A 24437-nucleotide genomic window follows, 5' to 3' on the forward strand; every position below is an offset into this window, starting at 1 on the left:
ACCCGCTGCACCCCCCGAAATTATATTTAAAAAAAAAAAGGGGGAGGGGGGAGGGAAATGGGATGGGAAACGGGAAACGGGAAACGGGATGGGAAAATATGGGAAAACTCATCCTCCCGGGGCCGGGAACGTTTCGTTCGGCTGCGGCTCCTCGGAGGGGGCGGGAGGGGGCCGGGCCGGTACCCGGGGAGGGGGGGGGGGGGGCTGCCCGCTTCCCCCGAGGGTATCCCGGCGGTGCCCCACGCGTGTGCCGGTCCCCCCCTCCTTCCCCCAACCCTCGGGGCGTTGCCGCCCCCCCGCGCGTGTGGCGCCCCCGCCCCGCGGGTGGGCGGGAGGGGAGGGCCGGGCGCGGAAGAGGCGCGGAGGGGAGCGCGGAGGGACGTGGGCGGCAGGGGGGGAGGGAAGGGGAGGGGAGGGGGGGGAGGTGGTGGTGGTGTTTGGGGTGGGGGGGGGGTGTCTCGGCGGCGGTGCGGGATGCGCTGCCCGGCGGGGCCGGGAGCGGCCCCCGATGGGATGTAGCGGGCGGCTGCTGGGACCCGTCGGGGGCCGCCGCGCCTCGTTGCTCCTCACCATGATCCTCTTCTTCACCTACTTCTTCTACTGCCTGCCGGGGCCCTGCGAACCGCTGCTGCCCCCCCCGCTGCTCCTACCGCCGCCCGCCGCCCTCCCCGACGGCGCGGGACCGGCACCGGCACCGGGGGCGGCGGCGGCGGGGGCGGGGGGGGCCAGCGGCAGCCGGCGGTTCCCGCAAGCCATCATCGTGGGCGTGAAGAAAGGCGGGACACGGGCGCTGCTGGAATTCCTGCGGGCGCACCCCGGGGTGCGGGCCGTGGGGGCCGAACCCCACTTCTTCGACAGGTGCTACGAGAAGGGGCTGCGCTGGTACAGGTAACGGCGGGGGGGGGGGGGGGGGGGGGGGGGTGGCCCCGGCGGTCGTTAATTAAGCGCCGAACCGCCTTTAATTGCCTCCCGGGCCGGGATGATGGGGTTGCGCTGCAACAGGCTGGTCCGAGCGTGGTCCCGGGTGGGGATGCGAAGGAGCCGAGCTGCGGGTTCCCGGCTGGGGGGGGGGGGGGGGCAGCTCCAACCCTCCGCTTTGCCCGGGGAGGGGGCTGGGGGCTGGTTTTTTCGGGGCCGCGGCTGAAGTCGGGAGCGGTGGGAGCGTGAGAGACGGTCCCCCGTGTCCCCCCCCCCGTCCCCCGTGTGTGTCCCCCCCGTGTCCCCCATCCCGCAGCCCAGCCGGCCGGGGACAGGTGGCCGGGAGCGGGACAGCCGGCAGCAGAAATTGGCTTTTTTAATTCTCCCGGCTTTGCGATTTTAACCTTTTAACGCTTTATTCTCAGCCGTCCCGCCGTTTCCCCACCGGCTTCCTTTAGGAATTAATTTTAATTCGAGCGGCTTATAAAAAATAAAGGGAGCGAGGACCTCGGTTCGCAGGACCGGGCTGGATCCCGGCTGCGCGCTGAAACCGTGAACCGGCGAAGGACGGGGCAGGGTAAAACGGTATCGCTCGAATTCCTCGGTAGGTTTATGTCAAAGGGCAGAGCCGTATTGATTCAAGGGGGCTGTTTGGTTTTGAGGGTTTCAATGGAATTGAACTCTTCAGGCGATAAAGCATTCGGAAGAGCAGCTACTGTGCATGTGGTGTCTATTAAACTCCCGTCTCTTCGCCAACTCCGGAGTGGCCGGGCCAAATGGAGTCGGAGCGCTAAGTCCCTTGAAGCCAGTGAAAGAATCTGGTCCGTTATTTTGAAGAGAGTCCAAATGTGTAGATTTATAAAAGCGCTGCGGTGTTCTCGGGGAAACATCTGAAAACAATAAAAGGAGTAGCGATCCCTGTCCTTCCTGCCTCTCCATCCTATTCTCCCCAAGCCCCGCGGGAATACTTTATATCTTACGTGCTTTTAATGTTTCTCGATGTTTTGGGGGAGGTTGCAACTCGGCAATCCTTGCCAAAATAATAACCTGTGAAAATCAGTGCCTTTAATGGAAAGTGTAATTTTAGTGGTAATTTTACCCGCAGAGTTTCAGCTCTGTGAGACCACATCTGGACTGTAAAGTTATTGACTTAACACACCTTCAAACGCAGTAAGTAGCGCACTTATTTTTATGACTGTATTAATATTGCTGTGATTTATTAGCTCATTTCTCAGTTCCATTTGTATCTACGCTGCTCTAGAAACAATAATGATGATAACTAATCTTTTTGGGTGAGGATTACAAGATAGATCTCACTTGGCAGAATGGAAGTTTAATGACTGCGAGCACATAATTAAAGTGTGGAAGATGGAACGCTTTCATATCGCTCGCCGTAGTCCGGCGAGACGTTTGCAGGATGGACCACAGCGAGAGAAGAATAAATAAATCTTAGTTTTGGATTGCTGTGTAGTGAGTTTTTAGTGCTGGAAGTCCTTGCGGGGAGCCTGGCCTGATACCAGCGCGATGTTTTAAGATGGTTCTGCATATGGTTGTGGTAAATTCGGAGAAGTAGAGCAGGGAAGGTTTTCGGCGTGGCCAGATGCATCACAGGGAAGCGTACGCTGCGCTGGGAAGAAGTTGCATCCCTTCTAGTGAGAAAAACATCAGTAGATGTTTTGCTTTAACTCTGCATAGAGTAAGTGTGTTTTCAATCACATGCACAACTATTTTCCTTAGTTTCCTCTTCTCTTTGCCTCTCTTGTTTTGTCTTCTTACAAGACCTTGCTATACTGAGGGTTTTTTTTCCCGGGAAAGCCAGACAGAGCTAAATGTTTAAAGCTGGGGTGTGTTGGAGCAGAGGAAGATAGAAGTTGGACAGAAGTTCAGGTTTTTCCAATGAATATCTCAAAGTGGTGTAAACATTTTTAAAATATTTGAACTTGCTAGGAAACCAAAATTACACCAACTGCTTCTCATGCCAAGATATTTGGCCCGAAGGCACCTGTAGGTTGATGCTTGTCTTAAGTAAATGTGGAAAAAAAAAAAAATTCCCTTGGAAATATCGCCACAGAATTATTTTGTTCTTTCTTGGTAGTTCAGTCCCGTAGCAATTTAATTGCTGTGGCAGGAGTATCTGCTTGTGGGTGCCGAGTAGTTTACGTTATAATGTAAGTTGCTGACTGAAACCATTTATTCTTGCTGGAGTGTTTTATTTTTTTTTTTAAATTTGAACTAGCCCAAAGTCCCTTTTTTGGACTAGTTCTTTTTGCTACTGAAAAGAAAATGTTCTACAAAAGCAGCAAGCACCTCATATGAAATTCCTTGAGTTACTATAGGTTTAGCTAATTATAAGAAGATTAAACACCTTTTTAGACTGCAACCTACGTTACCTAATGGACAATCCAAGTATGATATGACATTTTATCCTAAAGCAAAACACTATTTTAATTTTTTGGGAACTCAGTACTGCTGAAAGTAAACCTCAATAAAAAGAAGTGACGTTGGTGTGTCTACTGCTCCGCTCATGCAGCAGTTTGGGGAGTGTGAGTGTCTCGTTTGGGACCCTGGGAACTTTGCTCTCTGTCTCTCTGTCTGCTTTATGGGAATGTAGGCAAAGGCAAACGTTAAGAACTTAACTGAATCCGAGATGTTTGCCAGTGATATTTAGAACTTCACTGCAAAAATTTGAAGAGATGCTCAGCGTGGCGGCGTTGGGCCAAATCCTGCCCTTGCCTGTGTGAATTGAGAAAAAACTGCACTTGTGGGCCGAGTCGCTATGGGGTGTAACGGGTGTAACCCCCTCTGTGTCTGCAGAGCAGCGCCCACTTTCAGGCCAGGGAGCTCTCGGTGCGAGGGGGAGCGGAGTCGGGGTCACAGGCGGCATTTGGGGTGCTCGGGGCGTTTGTGTTTCGTACGATGCCTGTGCAAGCGGGGCTGTGGGCTCTCTGCTCCTGCTCTCTGCCCCGCTCTGCTCCGCTGGAGACATTTCGGGGGCGTAGCCGAGATCTTTGCACGGGATTGTTCCCTTTTCAGTTGCCAGAGCCAGGCTCATTTCCCATGCAGCCGCGCGATTTTGGTCAGAGGTTCGGACCGCTCCATCTGCCTTGCGCCGTAATTCAGCGCAGCTTTGGCAGTTCTGGTGCTGAGGGGAAAGGGCGGGAGACGCGGTGGATAACAGCGGCTTTGGGGCATGAAGGCGGTGCGGGGAAGGGTCTTTGCAGACGCTGGCTTGCATAAAAGCAAGTTTTGGGGACTTCAGCCTGATGTAGCTTACACAAAGAACAGTGTCCTTGTCTCCATTCGCCAAAACTTTGCAGCAACATCAGCTCAACGTGACGCTTTTCCTCTGTCGTGTGTTTCCTCCTACGATCTATGTTCAGAGCCCCTCTTTTCCATCTGCTCTTCCTGCTTTTTTCCAATAGCCAAAGAAAGAGTTGCACAGGAGCGGGGCTGGGCCAAGGCTCCCAACGACCCTTCACGTCCCCGAGTGAAGCACACACAAGAAAGCAGCCATTGGGGTTGTGCTCTGGGTCATGGCACACACTGGATGTCATAGGAATTGTAAAGAATTCCTTATTTGCTTACGGTTTGGGCCAGAAATAGTAAAAAGTACTATGGGATGGCTAGTCATAGTTGGCAAATGCCTCCTGGTGAGTGGCCAGGCTGGAGCCCCGCAGCCGGCTGTGGTGGCACGCCGGGAGCGGGCATCGCCGCCGAGCATCCTCCGGCACTGCAGAGCCGCCCTGAATCTCTTGGAGGCTGAATTTAGCTTTTTATTGTCATTTCCCCTTTTGATGAGATGCAGCGCATGCAGGTTTGCACGCGGGGGGAGGAACTTTTCATGTGGTTCGTCATGCATTGCGCCGTGCTTCCGTGCATGCATTAAACAGCGCCGGGGGTGTCCCAGCTTGGGAGCATCTGTGTGTGCCCAGGGGAGGTGGACGGGTAGCAGAGAGTTGCTACATGCGATGTGGTTTGGGTTTTTTTGGTTGGTTTTTTTTTTTTTTTTTTTTTTTTGTCCCCTCCTTCAAACCCATTCATGGGAGCTAATAACGTTCTTGAAAGGCATCCAGGATTTCTTGAGCCAGACTTTGTTATCTCCGAACCTTGCAACCCTGAAGCCTTTGAGCGGCAGGGAAAGGACGCGGCTCCAGCGCTGCTCTTTTGACTTTTGCTGTGAGTGTTATTGGCAGTTGAAAAGTAGAGCTAAGTAGATGCCTTGAGGGGTTTTTGTGTGTGTTGTGATTGTACAGACAGATCAAGACACTCTATAGCACAAGCTGTTGAATAAAATCCGACGTTTCAGCTACTCTGGAGTCACCAGGCTGCATTTTGGCACAGAGCTTGTATCCCCTTCCAGGGTGAGCTTTTCACAGGCACATTTAAGAAATACATAGGTGGGAAGAGACAAAAGAATCTTGCGAGGAGTCAGATGGCGATGCACTGAGAGCTGCTCCAGGACATTATCTTTATTCATTGACACCGGCTAATCTGTTCTCCTGATGGACTCGCGTTTCAACCCTCCGAGGCTGAGAGTGGCCCTTGTTTTTCTTGGTGCTTTTGGAGAAACTCAGTCCTGCAGCCTGCTTCTTGGGTTTATTACTTTGTGATCTCTTCTTTCTCTTTTTTTTTTTAACTTTCATTACAAAAATAGGGCCTTTCTCTATCAGCTTCCCCTATCCTCAGCCCCGTGTTTGGAAAATAAATCCTAAAATGCAATGAAAAAATGCTGGAAACCTGTGAAAAAGCTGTAATTTTGTAACTCTGAAGAAGATATCTTGATGCTTTGACTTTGCTGTTAGAACAAATGTGTCTGTGTTTAGAGGGTCTCTCTGTCCCTTTTAGATTGCTGGCTGTTTGGACAATGTTTTAGTCCCAGCTCTAGACTCAGGAGAGAGCCCAAGCGCTGTGTGCGGCCGCGCCAGCCCGACAGGTCTCCCCGCGATGGCGTGTCCCCATTTCTCCGCTCCCTACCACCCAGCAGCGCCTGTCCTTAGGAAGCAATCTGTAATACGTGCAAAGTTTAGTCTTCTGCAAACTGCTTTCACGTGGGATTAAAAATAGCTTTTACTGCCACGATGAGGAATTAACATTTGAAACCGTTTAAAGGGCTCCTAGGCAGATATTATTGAGGGCAGGCGAGAGGGGCTGTGCCTGCCTTGTTTAGGGGGGTCTTTCCCACCGGCACCGAGTCAGCGATGGGGCAAGGAGCATGACTTGGCCCTCCTGCTTCCCGCTTTCACGCTGACGTTATTCCCTTGCTTTCATGTGGCTGCTCCCGAGTTTTGTTCCTGATCCAAAGCCTGCCGAAGCCGATGAAGTGCTTCTTGCTGATACAAGCAGGTTTGTGAGCCTGAATTTTAGCCTGGCTCAGCTGCAAGGCAAAATTAAGTCAGGTTATTCCATGTGTTGTTACGTAGATAGTGTCAGGCTAAAGCGATTAAAGCTGCATGTTAGTGTTGGCTGCGATTTTTCGGATAAAAGCTGTGACTTGCAGAGTGGAACGAGTTGTGGTCTTCCCGACTGAGGAATGCTTTCTCTGTTGCTGTCTCTTTTAAATAAATGGTGGTTTTATATACAGGCTGTGCAGTGGGGTGTGCAGAAGTAACCTGAGTTTCTAAAGGATTTCAAGTCTGCCACTGTTGCTATCCCAGACTGCTTAAATAAATATGTAAAGCTGGGCACCTAGAAATCATGGGGCTGGTTTAAAAAAAAAAAAAATCAATATTATGTGAATCGATACCTTTGGAAAACACTTCTTCATTCATGCCCTTCTTCTTGTGCTCCCCTGGTAACTCTTTTGTAACGTCAGGGGCTAGAAATTTAAACATATAAACATGGATGGGTTTTTTATCACCTACATGTAACTCCAGAGAACTTCCGAAAAGATGTCAAATATCATGAAAAGTTCACGAACAGTGGTGAAAGCTGCAGAGTTTCTGTTAGTTGAATTATTGAGGGGCCGGAGAAACAGTCATCACAGAGTAAGAGAGTGTTTCAGAGTTTCTTCTTAAAAGTATTATGGGGTTTTTTCCTAGATTATTTTTAGATGCAGGCAGTGACAGAAGGTGGAAAAGGCCAGTGGATTTAGAGGGTGCTTTTATGCAAGGAGAGACTATTACTTAAGAGAGTTCAAAGCTTATTTATAAAACAGTAATTACCATCCCCTGAGACGGAAGTGGGCAGCTCACGTCGAGTCGAGGAGGGGGTTACAATAGTTAATTGGCAAATATGCTTAAAAGCTTCTTCCTGACCTTTTAAAAAACTTTTTGCTGAAACAGGCTCGGGCAGAGATTGAAAACCTGACTAATGAAAGGCCAGGTTTAATACCAGGACTTAGCTCTAAATGGCTTTTCAAAGGGCTTTGGAAATCCTCCTGCTTAGGGAGAGGGATTCTCCCGTGTCCTGCAGGACCGTGCTCTGCCCCAGAGCGAGAGCTGACAGGGCTCCAGGAGCCGGGTGAGACCTGAGCCTGGGGGCTCCTTCCCCGCACCCCAGCTTTTGGGGTGGCCAAAGGGGCTCATCCAGGCTGGCATCACCCGGCCGCCAGCCCAGAGCCCCTCGGGGTGGTCTGCTCTCCCCCCAGCCGTGTCCCGCGAGGTGCCCCCCACTGCTGCCATCCTCCGTGGAGCATCTGGGACGGCTCGGTTTAATTCCTGCCCTTGCTCTCGTGCTACGTTTCAGCCCTCCAGCGAGGACCAAGCCCTGTGCTGTGGGGGAGACCGAGATGCTCCGAGTCCCCCAGCACCGAGGAGGTGCAGGGTGCCCGGAGCTGTGCCAGGCATCTCTGCCAGCCGTGCCCTCCTTGCCCGGCTCCAGCGGGCTAAAAAATCATCAGCTCCTCTACCTGGGGGTGGGCGGCAGAGGAGCCGGCGTAGCTCTCGGATCTCCCTCTGCGCCTCCCACCACATTTTTCTGGTGCGTTTGTTTAGAAACTTATTAAAGTGAGGAGCAGAGGGACGTTCTGGGTGGCTTTCTGCGGGTCTTTGAAAAGCACTCGGTTGAAAACCTGTGTCTTCTCACCTACAGAAAAACCAACCCTGGGCACCGCCGGGGCGGTGGTTTAAGATGAGTCTTTCCTTGCAAGAGGATGTAGGGGCTGGTTGTGGTAATACGGGGTGCGAAGCACAGTCCTCGCTCCCCAGCAGCTTGTGGGGCTCCGAGGGACACCGTGCATTGCTCTCAGGAGTCGGGGTTTGCAGGATCCGACTGGGATCTCTCTAGCAGAGTGTCTTACCCTGGGCTTGTCCGAATTAGCTCCCCTGAGTGGGGTGGGCCAGCTCTGCTCTGTAATAAAGAAATGACAGACACGTGGTGGTTAGACACAAGAAATACATCGCAGCTTTCTGCAGATATTCTGAGAGTCCGGAGAAGTGCAGGTCTGATCCTGCACCGCTCCGTTAGCTACCAGGGCTCTGCCTAAAGCCCCAGGCACCATGTGCCTGGAATTACGGTGTGTACTGGGTGTCCTGGGCTGGGGGAGTCTCATCCGGGCGATGGAGAGCTTTCCCCTGGGCAGGGTCTGAGGTCCCGATGTGTCAGAGCTCAGGGCACCGTGTGCTCGTGGCGGCTCAGGTTTTACACGCTTACCTTTTGTGGTAAAGGTCCTGGGTGGAAAATTCACAGCAACTCCTTTGATTTCACCTCCTTCTCCCTCTGCGCAGAGACAGCTTGCAGATCACAGCAGTCTAAACATCTTTAAAATTATTCATGCATCTTTTAAGTGAGCCACTCGTGATCTGAAGACTCGTTTGAAATGCAAATGGGGAATATTGCAGTCAGTCAGGCCACTGGGGTGGTAACCAGGGCACAGAGGCAGCGTGCCCGGCTAACTGAATTTGAACCTGCCAGTGATCCCGACGCACGGCGTTGTAAATGCCCGACCCCCGTGTGCTGCTGGTATTTGCAGACAGTGGGGATGACTCTGCCTGCAGAGATCCAGGCTTTGCGCTGGATTTTTTGCTCTAGAGCCGCAGACCAAAAGGAGCATCCCTGTTCTGGCAAGCGCTGCGCCCTTTGGGGCTGCTGGTGACACGAACCGCCCTGACCTGGAGGATGCAGAGTGCTGGGACCAGCACCGTTCGAGACTGAAATACGGGGTGAAATGGCTGAAATTAGCTTCTCGTAAGCAGGCGCAGGAAACTTTCCCTGTTTGGGCTATTAAAGCACCAGCACAGAGACCTTTTAGGTGGCTGAGGGGAACGGCAGCACTTTGGGAGCAGGATGCGCTGCTGGGCTCCTCCTGGGTGTGATTTTGTATGACCGAGCGTGCTCTGCCGAGGAAACCCCACAGCCCGGCGGGGACACAAGGGGAATAAAATTCCTCTCTCCCAGCCAGCGGCGCTGGGGGTGGCACAAGGATCCCAGGCGGCCGAGATCGCTGTGCATTTTAACACACAAAATTGATTACAAGCAGAAGAGAATTACATTAATATAGTCACTTGTCACTGAGGTCTTATTAGTAATCTCCACTCATTAGTCTGGAGAGAATAAGGATGTGACCTTGTTAAGCGTCCTTGCTGATGGAAAGGCTGACCACTTTGCTATTGATTTATTACTTAGGCCCTAAACAGTGTGCGTGTGTGTGTGGCCGTGCCTGCGTGCCCACCTACCCGTGGGCAGGCGTGGGTGCACGGGAGGTGGTTTCTGCAGTCGGAATGAAGAATTGGCCATCTCCTCACCTGCCCCTGTCTGCACCCTTTGGGCTAGGTCAGCCGGGGAATTAGCAGCCGCTTTTGGCGGGCACCGTATTGTGCAAAAAAAAAAAAAAAAAAGGACCTGCCAGTGATTGATGGGAAGGGAGAAGAAAAGTGACAGATCCCATCCCTGGAGGCCACATCACGCTTCTGCCTCCTGCCCGGCGCTGCGTGGTGCCGCTCGGCGGGGGCTGCCAGAGCCCTCCTGCACTGCCCAACTTCCCAGCTGCTCCAGAGCCCCCCAGCATCCCAAACCCCAGTCCTGGGGGGGGACCTGGGCTGTGGGCAGGGCTGGCTGCCTGCGGCTGCTGCCTGCTCCCTGCACCAGCACCCGGCCGAGGACAGGACGGGTCCTCCGTGAGCGCGAGCAGAATCTTTTTTTTTTTTTTTGCTGCAGGTGAAATCAAGCCCCCCAAAACAAACCACAGCACGGGGAGGTGGGAGCCGGGAGCAGAGCCTTGCCTCCCTGCTCTAGCTGAAGGCAGAGCTGCCTGCGCGGTGCCCGAGCTGCTTCCCGCAGCTCTCTGCCTCTCCGCAGCGATGGGATCCTCCGCCACCCCTGCAGTCCTACGTCAGATTATTTTATTTTGGTTTTGCCTTTCTCGAGGCTGGCCGTGGGGTGCTGATCGTGCCCCGAAGGTTTCCCTTGCCTCTACCTGCCGGATGCCTCGCACCGTGTGCCGTGCCGTGGTTCCCGATCCCGCCTGTGCCGCTGAGCTCCCCTGTAATTCTAAGTGACAACACCCCCCCACGGACACCCTGCCAGGGAGGAAACGTCAATAAGAGTGGAAGCGAAAGAAATCCTCCAATTACCGGGAGTGCGGAGGGGACTCGATAAGTGCCATTGATCAGGTGCTCGTCAGCGCAATCCCTCATCGCTGCCACTTGTCAATAGATGCTGCGGAGCAGGAGGGGGCTGCCGGCCACCCACCCCCCCCCCCCGGTCCCCAGCTGATGAGCCGTGGCGTGGTGGTGGCTCTGCGGGGCCGGGTGGGTTGCTGATGGCCAGGCAGAGCTTTTCCCAGCCGCTTGGACCTGGCTGGCCGGGACCTGCCGGCTCCATCCCTGCGAGCGACAGCCCAGCGGGACGCCTGGCCGGGGGTGTGGGGGGGGTTATTCTTCAACAAGAGCATCAGCCGCTTCCTCCGGCTGCTTTTATATTTCAAAAAGTCATGTTCCTAAGCCACACAAGCCATGAGAAAAATTTCAAGGGGTCGCTGCCAAGTACTTTCGGCTGAGAATTTAGGTTTTGTTGAGGGAAGGGATCGTTTGTCTCCATGAAAAGCCCGTTCTGGGGGGAGGGAGGGAGTTGAACGTCCCCCCGCGGTGTCAGAGACCCAAGCGTGACAACCTGCATCCGCTCCGCTGCCACCCGGGCGGCGCGGAGCTGTCGCTGGTGCCTCTCCTTCACAAAGGAGCCGTCGGGCAGGGGCCGGGCTGCTGCCAGAAAAAGAAGGGAGAAAGGCATCCCCAGGGGCCTGATCCTGCCCCACAGGGAGGGCATGCGCTGCCGCCGGATCAGCGCATCCGTTGGAGATGAGAGTTTGACTGCGGTGGTGGGAGCATCCCGGCGCTCCTGTCCGGGGAAGGGGCCGCGGGCAGGATTGGGACCAAACCTGCAGTGGCAGGGCACTGTCCTGCCCTCACCTACCAGGTTTTCCCAGGGTCCAGGCTGCGTCTGGCTGGTTCCTGCAGCAGAAGTCGTGCTTATTATTTATTTTGAGTTTGTGTGGAAAGGCAGGGTTGCTAGAAGGATGGCAGTGCTCTGTGTCCGCCCCAGTTTGAAGCTCAGATCCCGACTTAGGCGCCTGGCTTAGGTGGGAGGATGGTGGGTTATGGTTTTGTTGGAGGGTGCTGTTCTGGCGTCAGCCCCAACAGACAGCTCCGGGTCACTCGTGTCCCCTGCCTCCGGGGGGACCTGCACCCCATCCCTCCCTTTCTTCCAGTCCGTAAGGAAGGGTGTCCCCATCCTCCCTCCCCCCAGCTCTACTGCAGGTCCCTGTCTCTGCAGCAAGCCTGGGCTGTTTTAGGAGACCACCGCTGCCACGGGCACCCAAACCTGCCCCGGACCTCGGGGTGCGGTGGCAGGGGGGTCATCACCCTGTGCTGGGCATCGGAGCTCATCTCTGGTGCTTCAGCCGCATCCCACGGGGGAGCGGAGGCAGCGGCGGAGCCCATCAGCCTGGGGGAGGAGATGGGGCTGCTGAGCCCGGTACAGCCCGTGCGGGTCCCAGCGGGTCACCGTAATTAGCCCGGGCGCGGGCTGCGAGCGTGGCGTGCCGGCTAATTACCCGCTGCGCAGATGGGAGGGATATGCGGTGCTGGTGTAACCCAGCTACCGCCTCCTCTCCGAGAGCGTGCTCGGTTTGATCCTGATCTCGTTACAAGGCAGATAACGAGGGATAGCCTTGTTCAGTTCTGATCTTGTTATGTATATTAAAAATTAATATTTGTCTCCTTCGAGGTGTATCAGGAAGTGTGTGAGGGCTTGCTGTATTCACGGGACTTAGCAGGGATCACAATAAGGTCTCTGTCATGTAAAAGATTCATAAAACTTGAATTACTGAACAGGATCCTTGAATGAGCGATTCCTTTTTAGCATTAATCACTCTGATGGTGCAAGACCTCTTCTAAACCTTTTTTTTTCTAGGCAAACATTCTTTAAAATAAAGGCAAATTCAGGCTTAAATCCTGCGAAGGTTTGATCACCACCGAACTCCAGCTGTGTCCAGCTGTGGGAGCCTCATGTCAGCGTTTGCATCACGGCTCAGCGAGTTGCCTGTAACATACACCTTGTTGCTAGTGGGTTTCTGGTTGCATGACATCATAGGCTGATGAACTACACAACCGGCTGTGTGTGTGCGATGTACCCAGCACTGACCTGAAAACAATCCCCAAACCCCGTGCTTCTGCTTGGGTGAAGCTGGAGCCAAGTTCGTGGATGAAGAGGAAGAGTAACCAGCGCCCTTTGGAAAGAAATCTGGCCGTGAAACCCTCCCGAGCTCAGCTGGGATGCTCTCAGTGACAGATCCTGCTCTTTGCATGGCAGCTAAACATTAATTTTTAAAGCACAATCTGGGTGGAGGGCAGGGTTGGGAACTCTCCTGATTTTGTTATGAATCTCAAGAGACTTGATGGGTTTTTTTGAGCTGTGGCTCCTGGAGTCATGGGACAGGGAGAGTTTCAGTTCTTGCTTGAAGCAAGTATCTCCTGAAGACAAGAAAACTGAAGGCTCAGGAACCAGAAGAAAGCTTTGGAGAACCATAGTCCATATGTATTTGAAGACAATCCCAATGTGAGCTGTGATTTGGCTGAAGGTGGCTAGCGTTCTTCTCACCTACAGAAAAACCTCAGCAGTTATTTCTTGCAGAGTTATGAAACCATCCAGAGACAGTTTACAAGCCCCAGATGAGCGCTGGCAGCCCGGTGATGGACGGTGGCTCCGCCGTGGATTGAAGGTCTCAGTGGATCAGAAGGAAGCAGTTAGAAGCAGTGCAGTGTAGGATCGTGACGTGAGGTTCTGAAGAGACCTGATTTCTGCAGAAATCTCCTTTCGCCCAGGGTCTGGAGGAAGACCCTTGAAGCAGAAGAAGGTGGAAGGATGCCGGGGCAGTGGCTGAGTGTCCCCACCGGCAGGCAGGTAGGTCCTGCGCCAGCTGGGTCACCTCGTCCCCGGATGGCTGTTAGCGTAAGGCACTGCACATGCTGCACGTTCGTTCCCCGAGTCACCGTGCAGGAGGTAGAAGAACAGCTTTAAAGAACAAGTAAAACTGTTGCCACTTCAAAACTAGTCTCAGAATTGATGCCAGGACTCCAACAGACTGATGTTCCTTTATTCTCCTTTTAATTAATTCCTTTGCCTCCAGTGAATTTCCATCTTTTATTTCTGCTGCAATCAAAGGACTATGAGCAGCAAGGCTTGCATTAGGAACAGACCGATCCAACCTTTTTTTAATCTTCCTGTATCAGTTACTTGTCTTTTTCTTGTGCTGCCACAATGCATCTGAAGCACATATGCCAGGAGATGACTTGTTGAAGGAGAGATGGGGCATGCAAAACCCTGGAATTTGCTCTCAGCAGGTCTCCTTTGCTGGCAGTTTTGTATGGCAGCAAAGAGTAAGAATCCAGATAAGCTTGCTCAGATACACAAATGGGCAATTATGTGGTCACCTGAGAAGTGCCTGATGATTTATGGTGTTATTAAAAGGTGATGGTAAGAGTAGAAAAGATTTGTAACATCTGCATCGAAAACCTCGTCTCTGACCCTCGCACCCCAGATACCAACATATTAAATATCCAAACAGGCATTCAAGCCTGCGGATCGCTTTGACAGAAATCCCTGCACATCTGGTAACACTTGGCCTGATACTTAAGACCCTGGACAGTGTGTAATTAAACATAATTCACTCCTTGCCCAGTTGCGGACTCAAAGAGGCTGTTCCTGCGTGAAGGGCGGTCTTTGGAGAAGCCTCATGGAAGAGGAACATGTAACCAAAGTTGATGTGAAGATGAAGACGTGCTTTGCTGCAGGCTGCTGGGGGATGAGAGTCATATTGTGGGAAAGCAGTCACGTCCAGGTGGCGAAAGCCAAAGCTGGAGTTTTCAGACTTGGTGGGAGCTAAGCCTGATCCCAACCAACAGCTCTATCTTTTTACTAGTGATGATTGCAGCTCTGAAACAGCCTCCAAGGCTCGTAGGTCTCTTCCCGTGCCCAACACTAGTGTGACAGTGTTGGCCATCCTCGGACAGGCTGCTGGATCTCCTTGTTCTCTTGCCCTCTGACGACTCTAGAGGTCCAGGGCTATGCTGTTGGCTCGAGCGGCGGGAGCCTGCGTTGCTGGAGCAGTGCAGCATTCCTCTTTCTCCCTTTCTATCTGTTATTTGCCGTTCTGGCTTCTGGTCCCCCTGGACAGGCATTCTGCTTGTTAGAGGGAAGAAATCATAGCTGGAAATGAAAGGCACAAAGAGTGGGCTGATCAAGAAGGTTTGTGGTGCTACCCTTGGCGGGGATGGCCTGGATGCATTATCGCACGTGTTAGTGTACAGCAGAGCCTGCGGGTAGTAGGGTTGAAGAGCAGTGTGGGATCCGAGAGAAAACACTCTTTTTGTGGACTCTGGTCCTCCACGCCTTCACAGCTGGAGGAGATCTCTCCTTCCAGACCCTGGCTGGTACGAATCGATAGGATTGCCGTTGGCTTCAGTGGAGTGATGCTGCTTTGCAGCAGTGGGTTTCCCAACTTGAAATTTCACCTCAGTCTGCCAGAGCTGCCTTGTTTTGTGCAAACACTGATTTTTTAGACACAAGTGGGAAAAATCTGTTGGTGGAAGCGGCTCTGACAGGCATGTTCACTTGCTAGAAGTCTGCACTGTGCTGAACTTGCAGCCTCTGTTCTGTGCTGAGCTGAAAGTGAGCAGAGTGGAGGATGCACATGTTTTCAGAGAACAGGAGAGAGCTGGCAGTGGTGGGGATAAAAGCAACATATGTCTGATTGAATAAATGGAGAAATGCAGGCCAGATGGCTGGAAATACTAAGAACTGTTTAATAATATCTAAACACTTTGCTCTCTGGAGCAAGATTATGGGCACTTGCAATCTTTTCCTCTCTGCTCAATTTGCCTCCTGTGTTGGCTGCATTACTCTTGGCTTTGGGTAGAGCCCTTAATATTGTTTGTGACCTTCAGAAATTTGTGAAATTATTATCTGGCGTATAAATGTTGAGCATCTTTCAGGGAGCAGCCAATGATTTGCAAGGATGACCTCTCCATCCCAGGGAGGTGGGGCTTTGGAAGGGTCTTTGTGGCTGTCCCAGTCCCATATATGTTATAGGGTCTGAACAGCCCGGCAGTAACTGGGGGAGGTCCTGGGGGAGGCTGGTCTCTCGGTCTAATTCACACTGACCCGGCTGGACCAGTTTGAAAACAGGAGTATCTATGCCGAACACTAGCAAAATCACTGTCAGCTCCCCGGAGCAGAGCGCGAGTAGATCCGTGGGACAAGCACACGGTGTTCCAGCCACTGAGCTCGGTCTGGTTTGCACCAGCTCTCCTCTGGCTCCTACCAAACCGTATTAACTCGGCAGAGAAGCTGAGCTCAGACCATTTGCATTGCAGCAGTCGTCCTTCCCAGGAAAGAATTTGGAAACCGGGTCCTACGCGGTGCTACCCTCCTCCTGGCGGTGGCTGAACCACGTGTTACGTGGGACAAGGGAGGAGGGAGGATGTGTTTGAAGGGCTTTGGGGATGAAGATAAAGGTGCTTGAAGTGCTCCTAGGGATGGGTCCTCAGGATAGTTTTCTGGTGATCGCCCACTGCTGCATTGTCCTCCCTGGAGGCCAGGAAGGACTCGAAGACTCCGGACGACCCTCCCAGCCCAAGCTTTCTTCAGGTGTCCTCATCTTCCTCACACCACATCTCTGTGGCCAAATATCTCGCCTTCCTTAGAGGATGCGAGGAGGTGGTGGATGCAGCGGAATGGATTAGGGCAGGAGGTGGACAGGGGGGTGTTGCTGCAGGCTCGGGGCATGATCAGGGTGGTGGTGTAAGGACAGGGGCCAGGCTGGAGCAGGCAGGAACCTGTGTCCTCTGATCCATCCCCGCGTTCAACCTCTTGCAAGGTTAGCAGCTGATTTTCTCCCCGAGTTTCCAAGAAGATCTGGAAGTGCCAAAATAAGATGGAAAATGCTGACCATGCAATATTGCTGGCCAGGACAGGAGAGGAGAGGTTTGCAGCGTTCAGGAGTTGCGCTCTGCTGTCACCACCAGCCAGCTTCCCAGATGTGGGAGATTGGGATTGTGCAGGCACGTGGCTGGCTTTGCCAATGACCCCAAATCGCACCTTTCTGAGGGGCCCCGGTAATCAGTTTTGCTGCTTTGTGTCGGCAATTCATCTCGTCTCCCAAAAAGCTTCGGTCTCTGGGAAGACACAAATACAAGGCCTTTGCAGGGCTTGTGGGGGGAATTCAAGCTTTTATTTGTTGTGGTCGAAAGTTTCGTTTTCTTCAAAGCAGGAGTTTGCGTTTTTTTTAAACACAAAGAAAGCGATGATATTCCAAGTGAAATCTTCGATTTGGTCAGTGTTGGTGTTTCAAAACTGGGGAGGTTTTGAGCAGAAAGCGGACATTTGCATTTTAGGGGAAAGGCTGATCTTTTCGCTACTTCAGAACTTCATAATCGGCTGTCAAGCTTCTCTGTGGATGGTTGTGAAAACAGATATTGTTATATTTTCTCTAAAATATTTGTTGTTTTGCAGCAGAGAAATTGCATTCGGGGTTGTTGTGTGGTCTCTTCAGGGACAGATCCCGCTGACCCCTGTGCAGGCACCATTGATTTGAGAGCTGACCCCTCTTGGTTTTTATGTGTTGCTAGAAGAGCTGTTGTGCTCCTCCCCAGGGTGGGGACAATTCAGAAATTAAATAATCATATTCTTTGGGTGATCTTTATTTAAAAAAACCAACCAAACAGAATTGCCTCGTGTCCTTTGAGGGGAAAGGCATGGTAGGAGCAGAAGTTGCAGTTACATTAAGTTGGAAATCCTAAATAATCCATAAATAATGCAGGTTGAAGTTTTCGAAGTTGCTTTCTTTCCTTGCACAATGGAAGGGAGAAAAAAAAATCTGTGTATATACCCTGTTTCAAGGAAAATGAATTGCAAATAAGAAAAACAAATTCGAGTTAATTCTTCTTTTCCAACCACAGCTCCATTCAGTGTTTTAGAAGTCAAGGGATTTAGGGATCTGGAGATAGCGTCAATGTTTTTTGGTAACAAGTACAAATGTAGCAGGTTTTAAGACTTCAGAAGCTGTTTCTGATTAGTATCTTTTCTTTTGACAACTTTTTTTTCTTTTCAGAAAAAGAAAAGGGGGGGGGAAAGGGCTTTTTGTAACACAGTTGGGCTAGAGATGGGGAAAAATCTGTTTGAAATATGCAGGGACCTGAAAGAAATCTTGAGTGAATAATAAGTTTAACTGACCTTAAAATATCCCATTGCCGTAAGGGATTTGAGAGTAACACTTCAAATGGATTTTTGATGCGGCTCTCCAGGCTGTAGGGAATTGAATATTTTACCCAACACGTTTTCTGATCTACATTTTCACAATAACTAGGAAAAACTATTCTGAAATGCCTAAAGAAGTTTTGTTTTGGTTTTGTGTGTTTTTACTTTAAATCTATTGCCATGCACGGAAAAAAATCAATTTACTGGAAAGTGACTTTTCAGAATGATTTTTTTTTTCCCCCCATTAAATTTCATCCTAAAGCGGAATTCATCCTGACCACCAATGTGTCACCATGTGGCATCCTCGGCTGGTACCCGCCGGCGCAGTGGGATCTGGCGCGGCGTTATTCCCGTGCCCACTGAGTCGTGTACCTGGGCGGGGGGGGGCACGTGTGCCCCGTGCCTGGCACCAGCCCGGGGGCTCTGGTGGGACCCTGGTGCGGTGTCACTCTCACCGCTTTCTGGGCTGCCTTGCTGTCCGTCCATCCATCCATCCATCCATCCATCCATCCAAGGGGCCAATTCAATCTAAGTCGGACAGAGGGATGTCCGATGCCCACAGGGGCGGTGGGGCTCCACGATGGGCTCCGTTCATTCCCCCTCACCCTGGAAAATGGAGTACAAAGCAGCATTAACGCCCCGTCCTGCCCCCCTCTGCCCCTCACTGCACCGACCCCTCTGATCCCGAGGCTTTCCTGGCCCAGTCCCCAGGAACGGGATGGGAAACCCACGGGCAATGCCACCGCAGGCAGGAGGTCCCATCCGGGGCCGGGCGCTGCCTGCCAGTCAGGCACAAACCCGCATGAATTACGGCCGTACCATCCTAAGACGGCCGGGGAGCTTTCGCAGCATGGACCCCTCTTGCCATTGAGACGTTTGACTAGGGGGAAGCTGCGATCCAGTCGGATGCCATGGAGAAAATGGGAGCTTTATCCTCCCTTGGCATGGGGCGATGCATGCACGGTCCTGCCCCGGCTCTTTTTTTTTTTCTTTTGTTATGATTTTTTTTGGTGTGCTATAGACCTGTGCAGCCCACGCTGAAACCCATTCCTTGTGCTGAGCTTCTCCAGCCACTCAAGTCCTTATCCTCATGGATGGCTCGCAGTTGGCCGGCAGCGGCTCTGCCCGGCTCTCGGGGCGTTTGATTACCTGTGCTTTCTCTGCATCGTTTTGACTTTAGTGATTCTGAAAACAGGCTCCGTGAACTTGAGCCGGCTGAGCGCCCTGCCTCTGCTAGCAGATTAACAATATATCTGTTTTATCTGCTAATAAAATTTGAGTTGTGGTGTTGAGGAGTGGAACAGATGAGTTTAGTGAGTGGTGTGAAACTGGATAAATGCAGCATTGCTGTCAGCATCCCAGACATCCCCTTGGCCTGCGGAGCAGCCGGGCGGGCAGGGAGGGCGCAGGCAGCCAGCGCTCGGTGCCATCCCTCCCCACTGCCAGCACCTCTCTCTCTCCATCCCCTGCTTTATTTTTCTTTTTATTTTTCCCATTACAGCCATCCCTGGCCGAGCCCAGCCTGGTGACCTGCTGTCACCAGGAGGAGAGCTCCGCTCATGCCCACCGTTCCTGCCTGCAAAGACCAACCCTGGCTTAAAAGCCATTTTCCATCGGGGTTGCTCTACCCCGACTGCATTTGGAGAGCCCGAGTGCCCCTTGGTGTCCCCGCGAACACTGCTGGCAGCTGGTTGTTAATTTGCCATTGACAGCCCGGGGTTAATTTGCCATGTGCTCTGCATTTCCTCCTTACACAGTGGAGTGGAAAACCAGCGCTGAAGGAGAGGTGGCCCCAGTCCCTCCAATCCTAACGCCGGCCGCTGGCACGCCGTGGGCTCATCGCTGCAGTGTCCTGGTGGTCCGAGGGTCCGTGGGCTGGTGGGACCCTGCAGACGGGGCCGTGACCCTGCAGCTCGTGGGGTTTCAGCAGGATGCATCGGTGCAGCGTGCCCACGCGTGCTTGCGAAGCCAGCCGGCGTGAGCACCTTCCCGGTGCCGCGGTGCCTGCGCGTGGCTCTTTTTGGAGTGGGGGGAACCCGATGGGAGTGTGATCTGACTGACCGTGGGGGTCCCTGCAGCGGGGCAGCTCCCGCTGCCGCTCACCCGCACCCAGAGCCCGGCTGTGCCTGGGTCCTAGCTCTACAGGTGGGGTTTCTGGCTGGATCCTCCAGCATCCTCCTCACAACAACCCCTGCATCCCTGGAGGCTTTTAAGCTGGTGCTTCCCGTGGCTGCGGCGTGGAGCAGCGAGTCGCTCCGGTGTTGGACAGTTTGTACCGCTGCTCCCCAGCAGCCCTCAGTCGGCTTCGGAGCCGCGTTACACCAGAGCACGGCTCCCCAATTTCCAGCCTCCCCTTCCTCCGCAGCCGCCGGTCCCAGCACGGGGGGAGCAGAGCCTGGCCCGGGGCATGAAGCTGGGGGGCAGTGGGGGGGTCAGCCCATCCCGTGCCTTCTCCGCATCACCAAGTGCAGAGCTGAGGACAGGGATGCTGGAAGAAGATGTCCCACGGGTGGGGGGGCTGTGGTGGCACCCCAGAGGCTGAGTCAGAGGGGGTGGAGGGGGGCTCTGGGAAATGCTCCCGTCAGCTCGTAACGTCCCACCCTGCGTGAGTCCAGCGGCAAACAAGCTCCCAGTGTCCTCCCTGCTTTTACAGAGCAGCTGGAGTTCCCAGGCGTGCCGGCCGGCGGCTGAACGTGCCTTGGGAGGAACGCCTCTTGGCCTCCCACCGCTCAATGCGCTCCAAACGGCCCCGGATTTTTTTCCTCTGTTGCATTCAAAAAGGGGAAGAAAGAGAAAATTGTCATCCCGTAGCAGCCGCTGGGGCTGTGGGCTGGGGAGCTTCCCAGGGCCACGCGGACCACGCTAGAGTCCCGCTCGCTTTCTGCCGGCGCGGCTACCGGGAACGCGGGCTCCCTGCTAAGTGGGTGATCCTGCCGGAGCCATGGGATCATTGCCTTGTTCCTGGCTGGTGTTAGGTTGGCTCTGGGATCTGGCCCTTGCTCTGCTCTGCTCGTGGCTGTTTTTGACAGAGATGCTGTTCGGTGCGTGCGTGAGCGTGGCTGTAGTTGCGCTGGGGGATAAAAGACCTGTCGATTCAGCTGTGTGGTGGCTGGGGACCTGGCCAAGGGACACTGGTGGACCAGTGCGCTGGTGTTGGTGAGCAGTGGGCTGATGTGGCCCACCACGGTTGTTTCAACACCAGCCGGGAGTTCAGCACTTTGTGCTGCTCCAGGAGCTGGTCCCGGTTGCGGAGATGCTGCATCCCGCTGGGCAGGAGCAGCCGCTCTGCAGGAGCACACGAAGCTGTTGCCTTTGTGGATGCTCGGGCGCTCGGCTCGTGTGCCAGTGGTGCTGGGCTTCGTCATGGACCGGCTCTTTGGCTGCAGTTGCTGGTTGATGGGACAGGGACGGTGGCAGGAGAGCCGGGCTGCCATTGGGTTTATGTGCCTGGTGCTCACTGTCCCCATCAGTTGCTTAGGACGGGGTTTCCATGAGTGCAGTTTGTTGACGATTTCTTAGGCTGGGTATTAGCAGACAACAGCCCAAATTTGCGCTGCTACGCTTACTGTGTCCACAGCTGTGGTCTCCAGTGCTTTTCCTTATCAGCGGCTGTTCATGAGGCTCTTTCCCAGCAGGACCATCAGCCGCTGCAAGCCTTGATGTTACCAGTCCTTTAAATACAGCCTGTCATACTGGTTATGGCCCTGCTCCCTGCCCAGGACTGGGTTATCGGGAGAAGCTGCCAGGGATGTGAGGATCGATCTGTCCATCTAGCTGCATGCTCCCATCCATCATCCCTCCTCCCATCCATCATCACTCAGATATTGAAGTGTCTAGTTAAGGATGCTAACGCAGTGAGTCTGTAGGAGATGAGGAATAGATTCAAACTCTTGGTTGGTGGAATTACTGCTTTCCTTCTCAGCCGGGTGCACCAAACCATTCCCAGTGCTGTGTAGGTGGGTAAGCGAGTGTCCGTGTGGTCCCATGCTGGGCTCTGGGGTAGCGAGGAACCCATGGGAACATGGTTCTTGCTTTTTCATGACTCCAGCGTGCCAGGCGGCTGTGATCCTTCCATGTATTGCAGCTGGGTCTGACTCTCTTTGGACCGAGAGAGTTTTGTGCTGCAGCAATTGGCCTGCAGGTCCCTAAGGGAGGTGGCCGAGGTGGCCGCCAGCCTGTCTGCTGCTGGTCCCTCAGAGGAAAAATGAGTGCGGTTCAAAAAATGAGCTGGGTTAAAAGAATGAGCTGGGTTCGTACCTCTCCTGGGAGTTACTGTCTGTTTGTCTGCAGCCCAGGGACACAGTGTCAGTCCTGGGCAGCCTTGGTCTCTGCTGCTGCAGAATCACTTGCTGTGCCTTGCTCCATCCCTGCTCTGCCACGCTCCGAGGCGGGAGAGCCTGTGGTGCTTATGGAAACATTTTACTGCTGATAAATTTAGGGGCAAAACCTACAGGCTGTGAGTAAACAGCTGAGGGTGGGGGGGACACACACACACAGGGCACCCCTGCTAGTGCCTGTGCCCCTCCAGTCCTGTCCTGGGGAGATGATCTCCCAGGAGGGGCTGCACCCGCAGCGCAGCCGCGTTATTAGACACCAGAGAATCCACACGGGCAGCCTCAGTATGAGCTCACCCACGTTATGAGACACGAGAGAGCCCACATCAGAGGGTCAGCCGCTGCGGGGCTGCCTGTGCTTCTTGCCCTAAATCAGTCCCCAGGGATGAGGGGCAGCGGTGCTTGGGGGTCTGTCGCTTTTGGAGGAGCGGTGGCTGGGAGCTGCCGGCGTTTACAGCCCGAGGCTCCGGCTCCAGCAGCAAAACGTGGCTTGAGGGCAGACAAGCATTTCCTCCCACCCCGCCTCGGTGGTCTCGGCGGAGACGCGGTGGTCTCAGGCTCCCGAGGAGCCGCCGCTCTTGTAGAAGTGAGGCAGGGTCCTGTCTGGCTTTAGAGGGGCAGCGCGATGGAGCCCCGAGCATCCCTACGGGGCAGAACCTCATGCGGTCCTGCTGCCTCGGCAAACACCAGTGGGATGGTGGGGGCTTCCCGGCAGGTCTGGTCTCTGATGCCCAGCCCTGGTTTGGACCACGCTCGCTGATGGAGGCATTGCTCTGTTTGCTGTAGCCAGGAGAGGGGCAGCTCACTGGGGAGAGGGGCGGAAGGTCTTGGGTGCCCCTCGCTCTGTCGTCACTCAGGGCTGGGCAGCAGCCGGGGGGCTCGTCCATGAGCCGTGGAGGTGGCAGCGTGCTGGCACAGCTGGCACAGCTGGCACAGCTCTCAGGGGAGCACCACCTTGGCTGGTGGTTGACATCCCAATTTTCAAACACAGGAATGAAAGTCAACCCTTGGCTTCCTGGGAGCGCATACAAGTTGGTGACTGGAAACAGCACAAATTAAATTAAGTATGTATTATCGTCGCTGCATCAGGGGAAAAGGCAGCGCAAGATTTACTCCCCTCCTCTACAGGGGTAAAATGAAAAGCAGCTTTCTGCTTCTGCCAGCTTCCACACTTCAACCTCTAGCTGCTCTGCTGGCCACCAGCTTCTGAGGGCTTAAGACTGTCTCAGATATATACGGAGACACATCATAACTTGGGAGCAAATAATGTAGCCTTTGAATTCCTCTTCCCTCTTTCTGAAGCCCCAAGCCTGGGGCTTTGCAGAAATGCCTTTTCTTTGCTGTGGCTTCTCTGCCTGGCTTTGCCTTTGCGGAGGCAGCGTTTTGCCCGACCCGAGGGTCTTGGTCCCCATCGGGAAGAGAGGCTGTGGCAGCGAGACATGCTAATGTCGTGGGGCTGGGACGTGCTGGGATGCTTGCTCATTTTTTTTCCTTATGAAAAAGGCAGTTTGGGGACAAGCCAGCAGCGGGCTGTCCCCAGAAGCTGGCGTTACCCCCGGGTGTGGGCTCAGGACTGTGACCCTTAGGATGTCTGGCCTGGCTGCTGTTATTAACTGATGCCCAAGACCTGGCAGAGTCCGGCCCCTGGCTCCAGGGAGGACTTTCCTGCTTGCGAGCACAGCGATGCCCGGTGGGGTGGGCAGGGACGCCTGCCAAAGCTGGCTCTGCCTGGGGAGCTGCTTAATGAGAAGATTATTGCGAGTCTTTCCAGCTTGTGCAAATGAGTTTTAGTTGCAAGGAGTGTATTTCTCCTTCCTCTGCAATGCTGGCCACCCAGATACCCTGGGTACTGAGCGGGATCTGGAGAGCCTGAAGCCCAGTAAAGCTGGCATTGATGGGGCTGCTGGGTTTTGGGCTGCGCTGGAGTTGCCTTGCCCTGAGCTGAGAGCAGCGGTCGGGGTCCCGGCCACCGCTCGGCCACAGCTTTTAATGGAAATGTGCAAACTTCCTATTTTTGATCCTTGTCCTCCATCAAATCCGGCTGGAATCGGCCGGTAGGATCAGACGTGGCTGAGGGAAGACAGGCAGACAGCTGGGCGGACAGGCAGACAGACCGTGTGATTGCTTAAGCCACATTTCCTTAGGAAGCCAGGCTAAAAATAATCAAAATCCAATCCTTTCCCACAAACAGCTCCGGTTGCCACAAACCAATGCTTTTTCAGTGAAGAAATGTTTTGTTAGAGAATTCCCAGTTGTTCCTGCTGGAGGGAGGGAGGGAGGGAAGGAGCACCAATGCCGGGGCGAGAGACCCGAACCTGCTGGGCTGCGGATGGAGCCCCTCCATCTCTGCCCGAGCACCTGGGGCTCACCCAGGGCGAGCGATGGGGAGCTGGGAGCTGCCAACAGCTCAGCCTGGGCACGGGGCTGGAGAAACCCTCGTATCCTCTGAGCCTTCCCCGTGCCTCTGTGGCCCCTTTCTCTAGAGCTGGAGAAACA

The 24437-nt window shown here is 53.9% G+C and overlaps 1 protein-coding gene across 1 annotated transcript in view; it reads left to right on the top strand.

The window, feature by feature from the left end:
- The first annotated feature begins 508 nt into the window (after window positions 1-508).
- HS3ST6 (heparan sulfate-glucosamine 3-sulfotransferase 6) overlaps window positions 509-24437 on the top strand; it is a 40432-nt gene continuing 16503 nt past the window's right edge. Inside the window, exon 1 of the mRNA XM_075058360.1 lies at window positions 509-888. Coding sequence (XP_074914461.1) covers window positions 509-888 — 380 coding nt within the window. The remainder of the gene's footprint in view (window positions 889-24437) is intronic.

This window comes from Buteo buteo, chromosome 27, assembly GCF_964188355.1.
Source record: "Buteo buteo chromosome 27, bButBut1.hap1.1, whole genome shotgun sequence".
Taxonomy (NCBI): domain Eukaryota; kingdom Metazoa; phylum Chordata; class Aves; order Accipitriformes; family Accipitridae; genus Buteo; species Buteo buteo.